The sequence below is a fragment of the Electrona antarctica genome (genome assembly GCF_951216825.1).
Source record: "Electrona antarctica genome assembly, chromosome: 1".
Taxonomy (NCBI): domain Eukaryota; kingdom Metazoa; phylum Chordata; class Actinopteri; order Myctophiformes; family Myctophidae; genus Electrona; species Electrona antarctica.
Genome location: NC_136806.1, coordinates 54,584,460 through 54,601,760, shown reverse-complemented (window position 1 = coordinate 54,601,760; position 17,301 = coordinate 54,584,460). Strand labels below are relative to the sequence as shown.

Sequence of the window (17,301 nt, the reverse complement as noted above, 5' to 3'; positions counted from 1 at the left end):
AGCCAATCAGGATGGAAGATGGGAAATTGTGCAGATCTGTGTTGATCACATGACTATGGAGATAGTGTATACCGAATTGTGTGATGTATGGATAAAATGTGTACGAGTTATCTACATAAATGAGTTTTGCCTAAATCGGCCTCATGGTGGCGCTATAACAGGCTGTTGAGGAATATTTGGGGCAGAGGTTCGTCGTTGGCATCCAGGGAGTGTGTGTGCAAAGTTTGGCATGGATCGGGCCAACGGTGGCGGAGATTAGCTGGTAACGGACGGACGGAAGGAAGGAAGGACGGACACACACACGGACGGAGTGCAAAACATACTCTCTCCCCATGCCTTCGGCCTGGTGGAGACAATGAAAGGAAGTTCTCTGAATGCCCCCTAAGGGGCTGTATCGCCACCGTTGAGAAATACTAGTGTAGAGGGGGAGAGGGGGCCAGGTACAGTGTAGACCCCCGGGGGCACAAGTAAAATAGATAGGGTTTAAACAAGTCGCCAGAATCAAGAGGAACTAGAAAAAGTGCCCTTCTGGGCACAGGTCTCCACCAGGAAGATAGGAGTGTGTGTGATGTTTGGCAAAATGTTTAGGAGTGATATAAACATGTTTGTTTGTTTTTTGCAACAATTTTCTTCATTGTGTTGAGGAAATGCAGAGTCAGATCACTCATAGCATCTGAGGATAGAATTCTGGATGAGCAGGACATGTGCAGCATTTTGTACAAAACGGGCCACTCCTGAAGACTTTGGAAGGCAATCTTAGCCAATCAGTGTAGAATCTGAGAAATCAAAAAGACTCGTCTTGATCACATGACTACAGAGATCATGTATACCGATTTGCATGAGATTTGGATGAAATCTGTGCGACTAATATAAACAATGTGTTTTGCAGAAATCGGCCTCATGGTGGCGCTATAACCGGCAGATGTGGAGGGATGCAGGGAAAATGTTTTTCCATGCCTCTGGGGAGTGCGTATACATAAGTTGTCGATGCAGTTATAGGTAAAAACAGGAATTGAACTGTTATAGCGCCACCGTGAGGCTGATTTGGGAAATAAATAGTGGCATGTCGTCCTCGGCCTAGTGGAAATGTGCATGTACAATTTGATGGAAATTGGACACTGTGTTTGTGATTTGTGGCATTTTGTTGGAAACGGACCAATCATGTGAGCTTTGGAAGCCAATCTTAGCCAATCAGGATGGAAGATGGGAAATTGTGCAGATCTGTGTTGATCACATGACTATGGAGATAGTGTATACCGAATTGTGTGATGTATGGATAAAATGTGTACGAGTTATCTACAGAAATGAGTTTTGCCTAAATCGGCCTCATGGTGGCGCTATAACAGGCTGTTGAGGAATATTTGGGGCAGAGGTTCGTCGTTGGCATCCAGGGAGTGTGTGTGCAAAGTTTGGCATGGATCGGGCCAACGGTGGCGGAGATTAGCTGGTAACGGACGGACGGAAGGAAGGAAGGACGGACACACACACGGACGGAGTGCAAAACATACTCTCTCCCCATGCCTTCGGCCTGGTGGAGACAATGAAAGGAAGTTTCTGAATGCCCCCTAAGGGGCTGTATCGCCACCGTTGAGAAATACTAGTGTAGAGGGGGAGAGGGGGCCAGGTACAGTGTAGACCCCCGGGGGCACAAGTAAAATAGATAGGGTTTAAACAAGTCGCCAGAATCAAGAGGAACTAGAAAAAGTGCCCTTCTGGGCACAGGTCTCCACCAGGAAGATAGGAGTGTGTGTGATGTTTGGCAAAATGTTTAGGAGTGATATAAACATGTTTGTTTGTTTTTTGCAACAATTTTCTTCATTGTGTTGAGGAAATGCAGAGTCAGATCACTCATAGCATCTGAGGATAGAATTCTGGATGAGCAGGACATGTGCAGCATTTTGTACAAAACGGGCCACTCCTGAAGACTTTGGAAGGCAATCTTAGCCAATCAGTGTAGAATCTGAGAAATCAAAAAGACTCGTCTTGATCACATGACTACAGAGATCATGTATACCGATTTGCATGAGATTTGGATGAAATCTGTGCGACTAATATAAACAATGTGTTTTGCAGAAATCGGCCTCATGGTGGCGCTATAACCGGCAGATGTGGAGGGATGCAGGGAAAATGTTTTTCCATGCCTCTAGGGAGTGCGCATACAAAGTTGTACACAGAACGATGCAGTTATAGGTAAAAACAGGAATTGCCCTGTTATAGCGCCACCATGAGGCTGGTTTGGAAAATAAATTGTGTCATGTCGTCCTCAGCCTAGTGGAAATGTGCGTGTATAATTTCACGGAAATTGCACACTGTGTTTGTGATTTGTGGCATTTTGTTCGAAACGGACCAATCATGTGAGCTTTGGAAGCCAATCTTAGCCAATCAGGATGGAAGATGGTAAATGGTGCAGATCCGTGTTGATCACATGACTATGGAGATAGTGTATACCAAATGTGTGATGTATGGATGAAATGTGTACGAGTAATCTACAGAAATGTGTTTTGCCTAAATCGGCCTCATGGTGGCGCTATAACAGGCCGTTGAAGAATATTTGGGGCAGAGGTTCGTAGTTGGCACCCAGGGAGTGTGTGTGCAAAGTTTGGCATGGATCGGGCCAACAGTGGCGGAGATTAGCTGGTAACGGACGGACGGAAGGAAGGAAGGACGGACACACACACGGACGGAGTGCAAAACATACTCTCTCCCCATGCCTTCGGCCTGGTGGAGACAATGAAAGGAAGTTCTCTGAATGCCCCCTAAGGGGCTGTATCGCCACCGTTGAGAAATACTAGTGTAGAGGGGGAGAGGGGGCCAGGTACAGTGTAGACCCCCGGGGGCACAAGTAAAATAGATGGGGTTTAAACAAGTCGCCAGAATCAAGAGGAAAAAGTGAAGCTGGGGCCCCTATGCACATGCAACAGTTGCAACCAGTGAAAACGGTTTCGACCAATGGGCTAGACTCAAAAGCTTCCGCACAGGTTTGCGAATGGAGGTGACACTACTGCGGATGTGAAACTTTTGATTGAATACTTTTGTAATATATCTGTCAGAAATGTAAACAGCATGAGGTACAGTCAGACATTTAGGCTAAAAGGATAAACACAAAAAAGTCCTATTGTAGCCATACCTCTCTGGCGCTAAACGATGCAGGGGAGACCCAAACAACCGACGCCATCGTCCCCAAACACGGGGGAGGAGGGTAGTATGCGCTGGGAGAGCAACTCCATATAAGTGAATGGGCGAGGATCTCCGTTTAGCATTAGTTATTAATATACAACCATGTGTTTTAAGTGGTTGATATTTCTCAACTCGGCTGCGGTTTAACATCGCCACCTCACCCACTGTTGGCTTCAAAAACACTAGCAAGAGTGCTTTAAGTTTCACTTTCACCCACCAACCAACCACTGAGACAGTGCAGCGCCCCGTGTTATGTGTTCTCCACCGGGAACCTTTGGATGACCTATCAGTAGGCCATCTGCTAGTAGGCCTTTGAGCCCCATGTGTGGCGGAATACTTTCTCAAAGCAGAACATGTTTTTCACTTTTCCCTAGTCATTACTGCACAGCAGGTGGTTTGGTTTCTACTCCGTGGGCCGTCCCTTCATTTGGAGCGAGCTGGAGAGATGTGAGGTTGTGCTGTGATAACAATCAATTAAAGAAACAATATTTCCGCCGTCAGACTGAAAACCTTGAATCGTGTCCAAAACCTTAACTTTTCAGGTAAAACAAAAAATAACCTGTATTCCATCAAATGTATTTATTTAGTCACAAGCTCTTGTTATTAATACTTTTCATTGCTTAAATATTTATAAAACCTGCAGACAGACTTAACCACTCAACCTGATGTTTCCATTATGGGCTTGTTGTCATTATAGGCGAACATTATCAAAATGTTTGATAGTAGCAAACATAGCAGTTTTAGATCAGCTATTTTTGTTACTTGACAAAGAATTTTAATAAAGCATCATAAGTTATGAAAACGCATACAGATAAATGGTAAATGGTGCATTTATATAGCGCCTTTTATCCAAGGCCATTTATCCACCCATTCACACACACATTCAATCATGCACAGATGGCGGCGGAAACCATGCAAGGCAGGGGTTCAGGGGTTCAGTGTCTTGCCCAAGGACACTTCGACACCAACTCTGGGGGAGCCCGGATTCGAACTGGCAACCTTGCGGTTACCATCCACTGTCCAGCCACTCTACCCCTGAGCCACCGCCCACAGATATAACATAAAGATACCAGTAAGACGCCCTGAGGGTGAGAAGCGACCTAAGTCGTTGCAGCGTGTCTTGAATATCGGGTTTAGCGTATTATGCAGGGAAAGACAATGGAATAAATGTTGTGTATGGCGGGTTACGCAGTCAATGTGTTAAGCGCCTGAGACAACGGCATTGCAACAGATGCGCTTATTTGCTGAAGTAGTATTTATTGTCTGCTATCTCAGTCAAACAACACCTACTGTAGAATAGATATGAATGGACTGCTTTCAACCTGGCGTCCCTAGTGTGAACATGTCACAATATTTGGCGTGCCGTGCACGTACAACAAAGTATCTCAGGCTGACCCCTTCCATACAATGAAAACAGTCTACAATCTATGTGGGCGGATTGTGTGGCTTTAATCCATTGAGACCTGGAACGCATCCATGTCACGTTAGCGTTTAACCACATTAACCATTAACCCATTTTGGGGCGGGAACCCCTTTTGGTGTTTTAAACATTGTTATAATTTAGCTATTGAAAAATAGCAGATCTACAAGCTCATAGCGCGCCACCGAGTGGCGCGCTATGAGCTTGTAGGTCTGCTATTTTTTTTAAATTGTTAAAATGTGCCTCAAATCTTTCCGAAAATTGTTTCGACGTCAGGCCTGAATGGGTTAAAAAGTACATAAGTACAGTAAGTAATCTGTTCCATTTTTAGTTTTCATTTCTGTAATTACACATTCCACCCCACGGCGTCAGGGCCCCCCCCCCCACGAGTGTCAGAGCAGGAAACATGTCGTCCCCGTCACTCTGTCACTGAGCAAATTGAAGTCTGGGTTTAACCCATTCAGGCCTGACGTCGAAATTTAAAAAAAAAAAAAAGTTTTCTAAATCATGACAATTTTCGGAAAGATTTGAGGCACATTTTAACGATTTTTCAAAAATAGCAGACCTACAAGTTCATAGCGCGCCACTCGGTGGCGCGCTATGAGCTTGTAGATCTGCTATTTTTCAATAGCTAAATTATAACATAACGCTAACGTGACATGGATGCGTTCCAGGTCTCAATGGATTAATGTCACGCTGCTGTAAGCACAAACATAGTAATTGAGAGGTGAAGTGAGTGACAGGGATGAGCACCCAGGCAAGAAAACACTGATGAAACCCACGAGCGCTGGCCGCTTTTCCCTGGACCCCGGCAATGAACACCATTGTATGTGAAACAAGAAACTCTCTCTCCCAAAAACACACACACACACACACACATAATATTACTATACTTATATCAACATTTTAGGAAAGAAATTCTATAGATGCAATTCATAGCTTATTTTTTACCATTTTTGTGGTGTTGTGCAACAAAATGTTTCCGAACTACAAGGTCACAATACCTCGAGCTGGGACATGTTGTGAACTTATAGATCAGCTATTTTTGGTGTACAAGACCGGCTGCGCAACAAACTGTAAATGAGGCATAAGTCTAACCTAAACCCCTAAACGTAACATTTAAATGCCTAACCCCAACCCTTCAAATCTTTTCAGCTTTTGTTAAGCCTAATTCTAAATCATTTTAAAACATAAAACCACCATTTCTATTGAAGGGACATTTTGCCCTCGCAAGTATAGTAATACAACCCCCCGAAACCAGGGTAACACACACACACACACACTATATTATATGCGATGAAGCCAGTGTAACACACACACACACTATATTATATGCGATGAAGCCAGTGTAACACACACACACACTATATTATATGCGATGAAGCCAGGGTAACACACACACACACACACACACACACACACACACACACACACACACACACACACACACACACACACACACACACACACACACACACACACACACACACACACACACACACACACACACACACACACACACACACACACACACACACACACACACACACACACACACACACACACACACACACACACTATATGCGATGAAGCCAGTGTAATTCAGCTCCCCAGTTCAAAGAGATGGGCTGAAAGCTTTTTGTTACATTTCAATCCTGCTGTGCATGAGGGCAAGAGACCATTACAATGGAGTGAAAATGTGAAGTGCTTTGACCTCACAGATTATTGGTAGTACTTGGGAAACACGAATGTGGAGACCTGGAAGATGAAAGCTTATAACATCTGAATGTAAATAGTGCTATTCCAGCCAGGTACTGGCCTCTATAGAGCTCGTCTAATGTGCACAACTGAAAGAACACTCTTCATGGTCCTGAAATTAAGCCAACACTTTCTCTCGCTGATCTTAAATTAAGCTCTCTCTAGGAGGAGGCCAGGGCGAGGTCATGCGTAACCCCACAAGAGGGCACTGTTGAGCCTCAGCGTGGGTGGGAGTTATTTGAAAAGGCTCATTGAAGAAATTAGGTCACATTATTGCAATGAATGGACCAATGGCATTGAGTCTAGAGAGCAACCAAAAATCGATGCAATTCTCATAAAGCCCCTTAAGAAAAAGGAAAATTAAACAAGGGTCAGAGCACAGCACTGACTGACTCATTATGTCATGAAGATCACAGATCGGTGGGGGCTGTGGCACAGTGGCACACTAGCCCGCTGGCATGAATTGACATTATCATGCGTCTTCTGCAGACCGGTCTGGCCCCAAGCGCTGGGTGGGCATTTGGCAGAAACCAAAAAGTGGAAGGGCCAATCAGCGTCTGTCAATCACAGGGCCCCGAGCGCGGACACTGATTGACTTTCCAGGGATGATTTACCAGGCTAGTGCATGGTGCACAAGCTGAAATGTAACGACAATGCAAGGGAGTGGTTAGTTGGTTGTTAGATCCTTAGCCACTCTAGTCCTTTTTGTAGCATTAAAACAATAAAACTCCATCCATAGTCTAACATTTATTCATGGGTTTCCATTCCTGTTGATCTTACGAATCTGTCGAGTGTTTCGGCAGCTTTTCCAATACTGCTATATCTAACAATACTTGAGCAGCTGAGTGATCCGAGAGGTGAGGCTGAGCTCTATGCAATGCACGGAGTAAAGAAGTGTACATGCGGCTAGACAGAGCACACAGTGACATACTGATAAGCAGAGGTGGAAAAAGCATTCACATATTTTACATATTTTTGTATTGTAAAATATCAATACTGCAATCTAGAAATACCCTGTTACAAGTAAAAAACAAGTAAAATATTGAGAGCATAATGTACTTAAAGTACCAACAGTAAAAGTACTTACGTTTTCATGCAACGCATGTTTTCACAAGTTAAATAAATGCATATCTGCTATTTTCAAATGGCTGAAATGTATAGAGGGCTGAAGTGGTGAATGTATGTTTTATGATATAATATTTATCATCTGCAAAGTAACTAAAGGTTTCAAATAATAGAGAAAAAGTACAATATTTGCCTCTTGAGATGTAGTGGAGTAGAAGTAAAAGTATTTAAAAGTTGGAAATACTCAAGTAAAGCAAAAATACCTCAATTGTACTGAAGTACAATACTTGAGTAAATGCACTTTATTCAAGCACTGTTACTTTCCACCACTGCTGATGAGGAAGAAGGCAGAGAGAGAAAAGCAGAGACTATTACCCAAACAATACTGACAAAACTCTCTACCTGAAAGGCTTTGAACAACCCAGCGTGACACATTTACTCTTCCTTTGACAGTGCTGTGTGTGTAATAGGGCCTTTGGGGTGAACAGTTCAAAGTGCTCCGGAAACAACCCACGCTGGCTGACTGTAAATGTGTGACAGCTGCTGATCTCAGATCCACCCACAGGTCTGTCACATAGATATACAGTACTGTCAACTGAAGCATGACCCCGCTCTTACACTATTATGTTTAGTTCATGAAGGGATGCTTGCTGGGAGAGGGATATATATATATTAGGCAGCTAAACTCCATCTGTGTGCATATTCCTCCTTGATATTAGGGCACAACCCTCTACATTTTATATCGGAGCACAGAGCCCCTTAGTGCTGCTCCCCTTGTGCAGTCACTGTAAGCAGGGCTCAGTGCATTGCTCAAGGGCACTTCACAAGTGCACAATACCAGGCAATATTCTTGAGTCCGCTGTTCACAAATTCATCATGCTCTGGTTCTGGTTGCATTTACTGACCAAAACAATTTATACAAATACAACTTAACCACATGAACTCTAATGTCACTATTCTGGGCAAACATTTGGCAAAAATAGCCCATCTACAAGCTCACAACATGTCACGTTGTGAATGACACATTGTGAGCTTACCTGTAACTTGTAGCTAATTCCAACGAAGGCAGTACAGACACCTCGGAGACACCTACAGGTTAAAGTGGTTAAAATTCCAGGCTCACCATCATCTTCTCAAAGAGGTCGTTGATCTCCTTCTCCGAGAGGTTGGAGCGGTCATCGAATAGGGGCTGAGGCTGGGGCATCTCAGCAGCCTGGGGGGACACCGGGTCTGTTGCGTGCTGAATGATAGGCTTCTCCTTCTCCTTCTTCATCCCAGTCTTCCTGAAGCTGGTGATGCGGTCACGCTGAAAGGAAGGTAAGGGGAGAGAAGAGTGGGGGGGGGGGACTGTGTCACTACCGATTAAAAGTACTTTCACAACAGTGTCAACACATGGCAACCTGTTTGTGAGAAAGGGTTTCTTAATGTTCAGAGTCTGGCAGGTGCATGTGAGCATTGCTGCTTGTCTGGACAGTTCTGTAATAAGTAGGCCTAAACGCTGTTTATCTCCAACACCTTAGTCCTCCTTAGCACAAAATAACGAAAAGAGGTGACATTGAGAAGTATAATAATTATCTTTAAGATTTCACTTACCGTGGAATGTGCGGTTCTGCTCGTTCACAAACACAGTCTACTGAATATGAGCACTTATATGTGTACAGTACAGCAACAACGTAGCTCTCTGCCGTACCTTCAGTGAGCTACAGTTGAGACTGTACTTGTACTGTACTCATCTCTGTAATCATAGCCTACGGAACTACATCACACTACATTCTACAATGGACAGAGGAGAGGTTAGATAGAGTTACTGGGTCGGAAGAACTAGTGAAAGGAACGCCATGCAGCAGCCAATGTTAGTTACCTTAGATAGCAGAGAAAAACATCTAGTTTAAATGGTTAATGTCAGTGTGTCGGGGGGGAGGGGGGTACATGCTGAAAGGATCGCCATACATACTGTCAAATGTTAAAAGAAGAGATGGAAAATGTCATCTCTTTACTGAAATAATGGTGGATGGACCCAAAGCCAGCTGATATTTAGGCTAACGGAGCGCAATTTTTTAGAAGCTTTAGTTTACTGTACATGTCACAACTTACAATCACAGGTTACATACTGTAGTTCAGGGGTGGGCAACTTTGAGATGGAGAGGGCCACTATATTTCCACACTCACTCCCTAGGGCCATATATTACTGTCGTAGCAAAAATAGCCGATCTACAAGCTCAAAGCGCGTCGCGCTGCGACGCGTTTTGAGCTTGTCTATATTCGAATAGAAATCTTGAATTTTTGCTATTTTTGAATTGGAATCCTGAAAATTAATATTGTTATGTAATTTCAAATGCCTTTAATTATACTTGTGTTGCGCAATGAGCTACTAATTTAGACTGAAGTAATTAAAGCGGTGTCATGTTTGCATGTTGTGGAATTGTAACAGCTGAAACCAATATTATATCAGTATTCTGACATTAACCTGAGGGCCACATTAAGTGAAGGTGGGGGCCGCATGTGGCCCCCCGGGCCGCCAGTTGCCCACCCCTGCGTGTAGTTCATGTAGTCCTGTATGTCAATGGTCTAACAAGGCACGTGACTAGGTCTGCATACTGCAGCCTGGTGGGGAAGTTGTCTGGATGTACTGCTGTGTGTCTATGGCCCTGGCAGGGAGAACAAGGCACGTGCCTCTGTCTGCATACTGCAGGTGTGGAAGTCGGTTGGATTGTAAAACAAGGTAAATGAGAATGTACGAACATAAATTCCGCCTGAGGCTTTAACAACTCTCCTCGAGTGCTTACTGAAATTACACGCTAAATGATCTATGAGCCAATTAGGGCGAGAGCGGATGCTAGATATTCAATACGTGATGAAGTACGTACGAAAAAAAGGGAGTTAAACTGTACTAAAATAACAAATAAAAAATGATATTCATCTTTGAGTCATAATGATCTGGCTTTTGTGCTGCTGCCTCCCTTTATTGAGAATGCTGGAGACCGTATATGATATATCTCCTATCTTATAGACCCATATATCAATTTTGATCAAATGCTTCTTTACTTTTACTCAACAAGTTTTAGTTTCAGTCAACTAGGTTTTAGTATTGTATTATGTAAGCTAAACTTAAGGGCACTGTGGAATTTAAACTTGGGCCTCGGTACGACTGAATCATGATGAGTTTAAATACACGTGTGAGAGAGTTCAAGTGACTTTTCAAATAGTAAACGTTCTATATGGAATATTAATATTGCTGAGAAATTAATGTAATCCGTACAGGATATAGTAGTCACATCAAGGCCTTTGATCATATGCTAATGGCATTTGTGCCATGGTTCATTTAACCCGTTTTGGGCGGGAACCACTTTGTGTTTTAAACATTATGTTATAATTTAGCTATTGAAAAATAGCAGATCTACAAGCTCATAGCGCGCCACCGAGTGGCGCGCTACGAGCTTGTAGGTCTGCTATTTTTGAAAAATCGTGAAAATATTTATTTCAGAAAATCGGTGGATTTTTTTTTTTGAGGTCAGGCTTAAATGGGTTAAAGCTCTGGTTCTTTTGATCCACACACATTATTTCAGTTCAAAGTTCCATGCAGCCATGAACAGCAAAACGGGATGCGTTGAGGTGAGATGAAAAAACGATCGTTGAGGCGAGATGAAAAACAAGATGAGGATGGTAAACTGAAAACAAAGAACACTCGTAAATGAAAACAAGCACCTTACCACATCATCAGCCAATGTTTTTATGTGTATGTTCTGTAGGAGGGAGGGTACAGTGTGAACAATAAAATCCCAACTGAAAGTGACAACAGCCGCAAGTGTATGTTTTTAAAAGGGAGTGCGTTTACATGTACAGCATATTCAGGAATCAAAGTATACGGCACTACAATCTCACAATGTGTTGCAATATGTGACAGATTGTGAGCTTAGCTTGACGGGCCATTTTGGATATTTCTTTATTTAAAGATATATTTTAAATTGAACATTTATAGTCTTTTGCACACTTACAAAGGCGACAGCTGGAGAAGACCAAACGTGGGCCCCAACGCACTGAACGGAAGCAACTCTTCAAACGTCTTCAAATGCAATTAAAAAGTTTTAATGGGAATAACAATAACAGTTATTCCCATTAAAACATTTTAATTGCATTTGAAGACAGTGTGCGGAAATGTTTACATTTTGAAAACGTTTTGCCAATAGTAATGTGCCAAATTAGGGCCACCAGGTCCTATTTGGGTCCTAAGTTGGAATTGCAAATATCTTTGTATTATAGGGCTACACAACAACCCAAAAAATATTACAATTGGAGCAGCCCTTGCAGAGAACTGAAAGATAATGGAGTTCATCATTCCTGATTGATATTTGAATATTACCGACCGTATATGTACAGGCACTCGTCTGTATGAGGGAGAAAACCCCATCCACATAAACTCACAGACACACACTGTAAAATGAAAAGGCACAATTAATCAATATCATGATGAAGACCCCTTATGACCCTGCTGCACGATGCCATGAAGACCCCTTATGACCCTGCTGCACGATGCCATGAAGACCCCTTATGACCCTGCTGCACGAAGCCACCAGTGGAATGAAGACACCCAGCAATATTCCCACTTTTCTGCATGCAAAGTTTAGTACTGTGGAAGAGATGCTGAGCTCAAAAACAATATTCATGTGTATGTCTGCGTAGCATTTGGCTGTGTATACACAGAACATCTGGTGTGGTGGCGAGTGAGAGAGGAGCCACTGGCAATCATGAAACGTATTACAAAGACTAGTCAAACAAAATTCGCCCCACTAAGCTTGCAATAATGCAGTGCTACCACAATTATTTCAGAAACCCACCAATCCCTAAAGTATTTACAAACAAAGTTCTTAACCCATTTAGGCCTGACCTCAAAATAAAAAAAATAATCTTCTAAATCCTCCAGTATTTTCACGATTTTTCAAAAATAGCAGACCTACAAGCTCGTAGCGCGCCACTCGGTGTCGCGCTATGAGCTTGTAGATCTGCTATTTTTCAATAGCTAAAGCATAACATAATGCTAACACCAAAAGGGGTTCCCGCCCAAAATGGGTTAACACTGCATGCATATCGTCTAGACTCTGAAACAAGCACGATAACAAAAAACAAACAAAAAAAAACACAAAAAAGGAAGAACTCCTTTCCAAAACAGATGTTTTTCCTCGTACCCCGACACAAGACAGACTACTGCCAAAGCCCCGTGGCTCTGCTAAGGACGGCCATTTGTAACACGCCTTGCACGGGAAGCTGCAGCAGGGCTCTGCCATATGCTGTGGTGCTAGGTTGAGAAGCACTAACGAGCAGGGAGATGGTGGGGTGCTGCTGATGGCCATAAAACATGCCTCTAGCCACGGGTTTCTCCCTAACTTCAGATCTGGAAACCAACAGCACTGGCTCTAGCTAGCACGCTGCCTTTAATCCATTGAGACCTGGAACGCATCCATGTCACGTTAGCGTTTAACCACATTAACCATTAACCCATTTTGGGGCGGGAACCCCTTATGGTGTTTTAAACATTGTTATAATTTAGCTATTGAAAAATAGCAGATCTACAAGCTCATAGCGCGCCACCGAGTGGCGCGCTATGAACTTGTAGGTCTGCTATTTTTGAAAAATCGTTAAAATGTGCCTCAAATCTTTCCGAAAATTGTCATGATTTAGAAAACTTTTTTTTTTTAAATTTCGACGTCAGGCCTGAATGGGTTAAACTGCCGTCCTCCGCAGTTGCCAGCCATTGCCTCTGGGGCTAAAACACAGCACCGAGCACAGTAGCACACATTCAAACTGCCATATCGGGAGTCTTGTCTACAGCATTTTGATCAACAGTTAGAGGAGAGAGAGCGTTTCTAAAAACGGCGAAACAAAAGCAGAACTTTATTCACAGGATATTCAGGTCTAATGTGTTGTAGAAGTCATAGGATATTCAGGTCTAATGTTGTTGTCGAAGGCATCACCTCACCAACAAGTACAGAAGTCATAGGATATTCAGGTCTAATGTTGTTGTCGAAGGCATCACCTCACCAACAAGTACAGAAGTCATAGGATATTCAGGTCTAATGTTGTTGTCGAAGGCATCACCTCACCAACAAGTACAGAAGTCATAGGATATTCAGGTCTAATGTTGTTGTCGAAGGCCTCACCTCACCAACACACAAGTACAGATGAGGCATTTTGTTGTTCCACTGAGTTCAGTTGTGTGTGGTAAACATTGACTGTACAAACAAGTAAAGCAGAGAAATACCAAGGTGAATTTGTGAAGACTAATGAAAAGGTGTATTCACAGAATGAGGCCTATCGCAATTTGCCAAGGTAGGACAAGCTGTGAAGACCAATCTATCTGTATCACACAGTATTCTCCATCCGAATTGTGTGAAAGAATTGCTAATTCTCAAGTAGGGAACTTAAACATAATTCTAATCAATTTAACAACAATAGTGTTTGCCTAATTGCCTTGACTTGAGGGCCTTTCCTCACCCATTATCGTGGCAAACACCGCAACAATGCAATTTAACATCCAACAATTATTGCTTGTATGTCCTCTGGGCTTCCCCTGTTTAGTTATTTAAATAAACGTTTTCATCGCAATACATTTTCATTACCAAACACAATCACATGCTCTTCAAATAACTAGCCCTAGGTCCCTTCCAAATTAAGTATGAATATGACGCAGGACAGTAAACTACAAACACCAAACAATTTCTCACAATTTGCAAGTCCTGGAGAAATAAAGAGTCTTGATGAATACTAGTACTTTTATATGTAAAGATCACTAGCCACCAGGTGGCAGAATAAATAAAGTTCTGCCCAGGTCAGGACCAACTTAGTTTTGAGTTGCATACCACAGTGTGGGTTTCAAAACGGGACGATTTCATATTTCCAATTAATTTAACAAGACCATCTGTGTGTTGTCATTTTAGCTCATCCACTGGAACCATCACCGTAAAATGGGTGGCAAGGTTCCTCGCAAAAGTGTCTGGAAATGAGCATACAAGGAAATTGGGTTTTACTTTAATTAGTTCTAATAACCCATTTTGGGCGGGAACCCCTTTTGGTGTTTAGCATTATGTTATGCTTTAGCTATTGAAAAATAGCAGATCTACAAGCTCATAGCGCGCCACCGAGTGGCGCGCTACGAGCTTGTAGATCTGCTATTTTTGAAAAATCGAAGAACGACTGACATAGAAACATAGCTTTTTCAGAAAACTGTCATTTTCAAACAGACATTTTTTGGATCTGATCTCAGGTCAGAATGGGATAATAACAACAGATCACTCGGAGCTAGCCATTGTTGGCACTGAAGACTTTGTGCCACTGCTGCGTGTCTGTGCCTCTGCCAACTGTTCATTTACGGCTATAGGCTAATTACTGTCAGGATGTCTCACATCTGGGGGGAATTGGGGACAACACAAAATGTAAGTTTAAGAAACAAATGTGATTCGAATGTAAATGTTTTGTTAAAAGTGGTTTGAAAGTTGTTTCGAATTTTGATTTGATTTTGATTATATATGTTGCAATGGGGAGCAGACTCACCAATTCACAACTGGCAAAATAGCGTCAGTGGTAAGTGTAATTTTCCTAACAGCAAAACTAGACTCTAGAGTCCTGGTTTAATTTGCAAAATTTAATGGCAGAACAGTGGCGTTTGTTGCAGTAACAAAATGCATTTTCACAAACCGAAACTGGGATATCAATTTTATCCAATCAGGATAGAGAACGCAGTCAGGATAGTTTGATACAGATTAAACAAGACAGGTCTACTCTCTCCTGATTGGCTGAAATTTTGTCACCTACCTGAAAATGTATTTTCTGTTTATTAAAGAGCTGGAGAGACAGGGAGACTCCCGTTACTCTATAGCAATGATTATCGGAATATAGTGATTTAACCTTTTAACAAAAATCTTTTTGCTTTAACCAAAAAATTATCACTTACACGACTACATCTTTAACCCTTAGAAGATGAAAGACGCCAATTGGCGTCTTCATCAGAATTCCGTAAATGATCAATGACGCCAATTGGCGTCTTCACAGTTTTTGATGAATCTAAACATATTAATATGCTCCGAAGCGCTGTTTAAATTCCTGAGCTTATATTCCAACTACATTACCCAGAAAACCCGTGTCACGTGACACACGTGTACGTGTTGCCATTGGAAGCTGGTCCCACCCCCTGTAAACAGTGGGGGCAGAGGGAGTCTTCATAGTTTTCATTGTTTTGCCTGTTTGCCGTCTCGCCCGAGCGATTTTCTAGCAGAAAAAGTTGAAAGCAGTACTATTTATTTGAGCGAGTTTTGTGGTAGTAGTATTGATCCATACGCGTCCCAGTCGCCTTCTCCAGGCGGAGTAGCCCTGGTCCAGTGCTTACAGCGAGACTCGCTGCTCCCTCCCTCCTTTTTTCATTGTCTCCCCATCGTCGTCCGATGAGCTATACCGGGAAACCATTGAAGAAGACGATCAACCCGGAATGTTTTGAGGTAATCTTATTGTAGAAAATGCCCTTCTATAGTGATCAGAAATCATAAGATGATCGCTACAAATAGATGCTTGGATAATTACTACTACTAGTCAGATCATGACGCCAGAATGACTCACCACGATGGCCCCCAGCCATTAGCCAGCACCGAAGGTGCTGGCTAATGGTGTTGGTCGGTGCATTGGTGCTGGCTAAGGGCTGGAGGGGGGGGTTGGTGTCGATCGGTTGGTTGGTGCAGTACAAATGTATCGTAGCAGGCATGCACGCATGGCAGTACAAGTATTTTATATTGTAGCGTGCCTTATAGGCGATCTGATCTTTAGAGTAATGTTCGCTCCTTTTATTTACTGTCTACAAAGACGGAGAACAAACATGCATCGTTTACTGAAGCAACGCGTGGTTATGATGACGTTGCTACAAGGATCGGAGGGGGGACGGGGAGTGAAGCTAACAGTAGCGTATTATATAAGATCTGTATGACGTTTCATTGACGTCTGAGCTTGCATGATAATTGCATTCATTGTATATTGTATACAATCATGATTGTACATTGTTTAGTGTGTCTCCGTGTGATGATGATGATGACGATGATGTCAGATAGCCTACGTCCCCCCCCCCCCAACTGGCTATTGGCCGGGCTGACTACAGCTAAATGTTTATTTTTATATATTTAGAACTGGCATCAGATGAGGAGGAGGAGGAGGATGATGATGATGATGATGATGATGATGATGATGATGATGAAGACGAAGAGTCAAGACTGCGATGGAGTTCTCCGACACTGAACCGGATGCATTCATTCATTTCAGTTGTTGTTTTTTTTAAATTTAGCCTACACACACACACCGTCAAGAACAACTGGAATGCAGTGGTTTGGGGACACTGGGGAGTTTGGGGACAACTGTTTTGTATGTAGGCCTATTTATTTTCTGTAATATTTATTATAATTGTATTATGTTAGTAGTCATAAAAAATAAAAGACAAGCTTTTACAATGAGTTAGACCTGTCATGGCTATTTTGTTCACTAGTCTGAGGTTTATGGTTTGACTAAGCGAGTTTCAACTGTGATTTACTCTGTAGCGGTAGATGGTAAGAACTAAGGCTGAACGATTAATCGTTTTCAAACCGAAATTGCGATTTGAAACCACGCGATTAGCAAATCGCAAAGGCTGCGATTAAAACAAAAATCATAATCAACCCGGAGCGCGTCTGATCCAGTATTTACAACACGGCTATACTGTGCTCTCTATTCTAACCAATCAGAAGTGTCCCTGCAGTGCATGTGACTGCAGTGCATGTGTACACGCTCGCGCAGTGCCCAAAACAAAGTCATCATTTACGTCTACTCTGCTCTGTGTTCAGTGCGTTGATGCTAATGCTACCAAGTCAGCAGCA

At 42.7% G+C, this 17,301-nt stretch overlaps 1 protein-coding gene across 1 annotated transcript in view; it reads right to left on the bottom strand.

The window, feature by feature from the left end:
* Nucleotides 1–17,301, bottom strand: part of diaph2 (diaphanous-related formin 2) — a gene marked incomplete at its 3' end in the record, with an annotated part of 255,964 nt that overhangs the window by 205,289 nt on the left and 33,374 nt on the right. Inside the window, exons 3-4 of the mRNA XM_079497475.1 lie at nt 11,131–11,163; nt 8,544–8,726 (exon numbers count right to left, since the gene is read on the bottom strand). Coding sequence (XP_079353601.1) covers nt 8,544–8,726; nt 11,131–11,163 — 216 coding nt within the window. The remainder of the gene's footprint in view (nt 1–8,543; nt 8,727–11,130; nt 11,164–17,301) is intronic.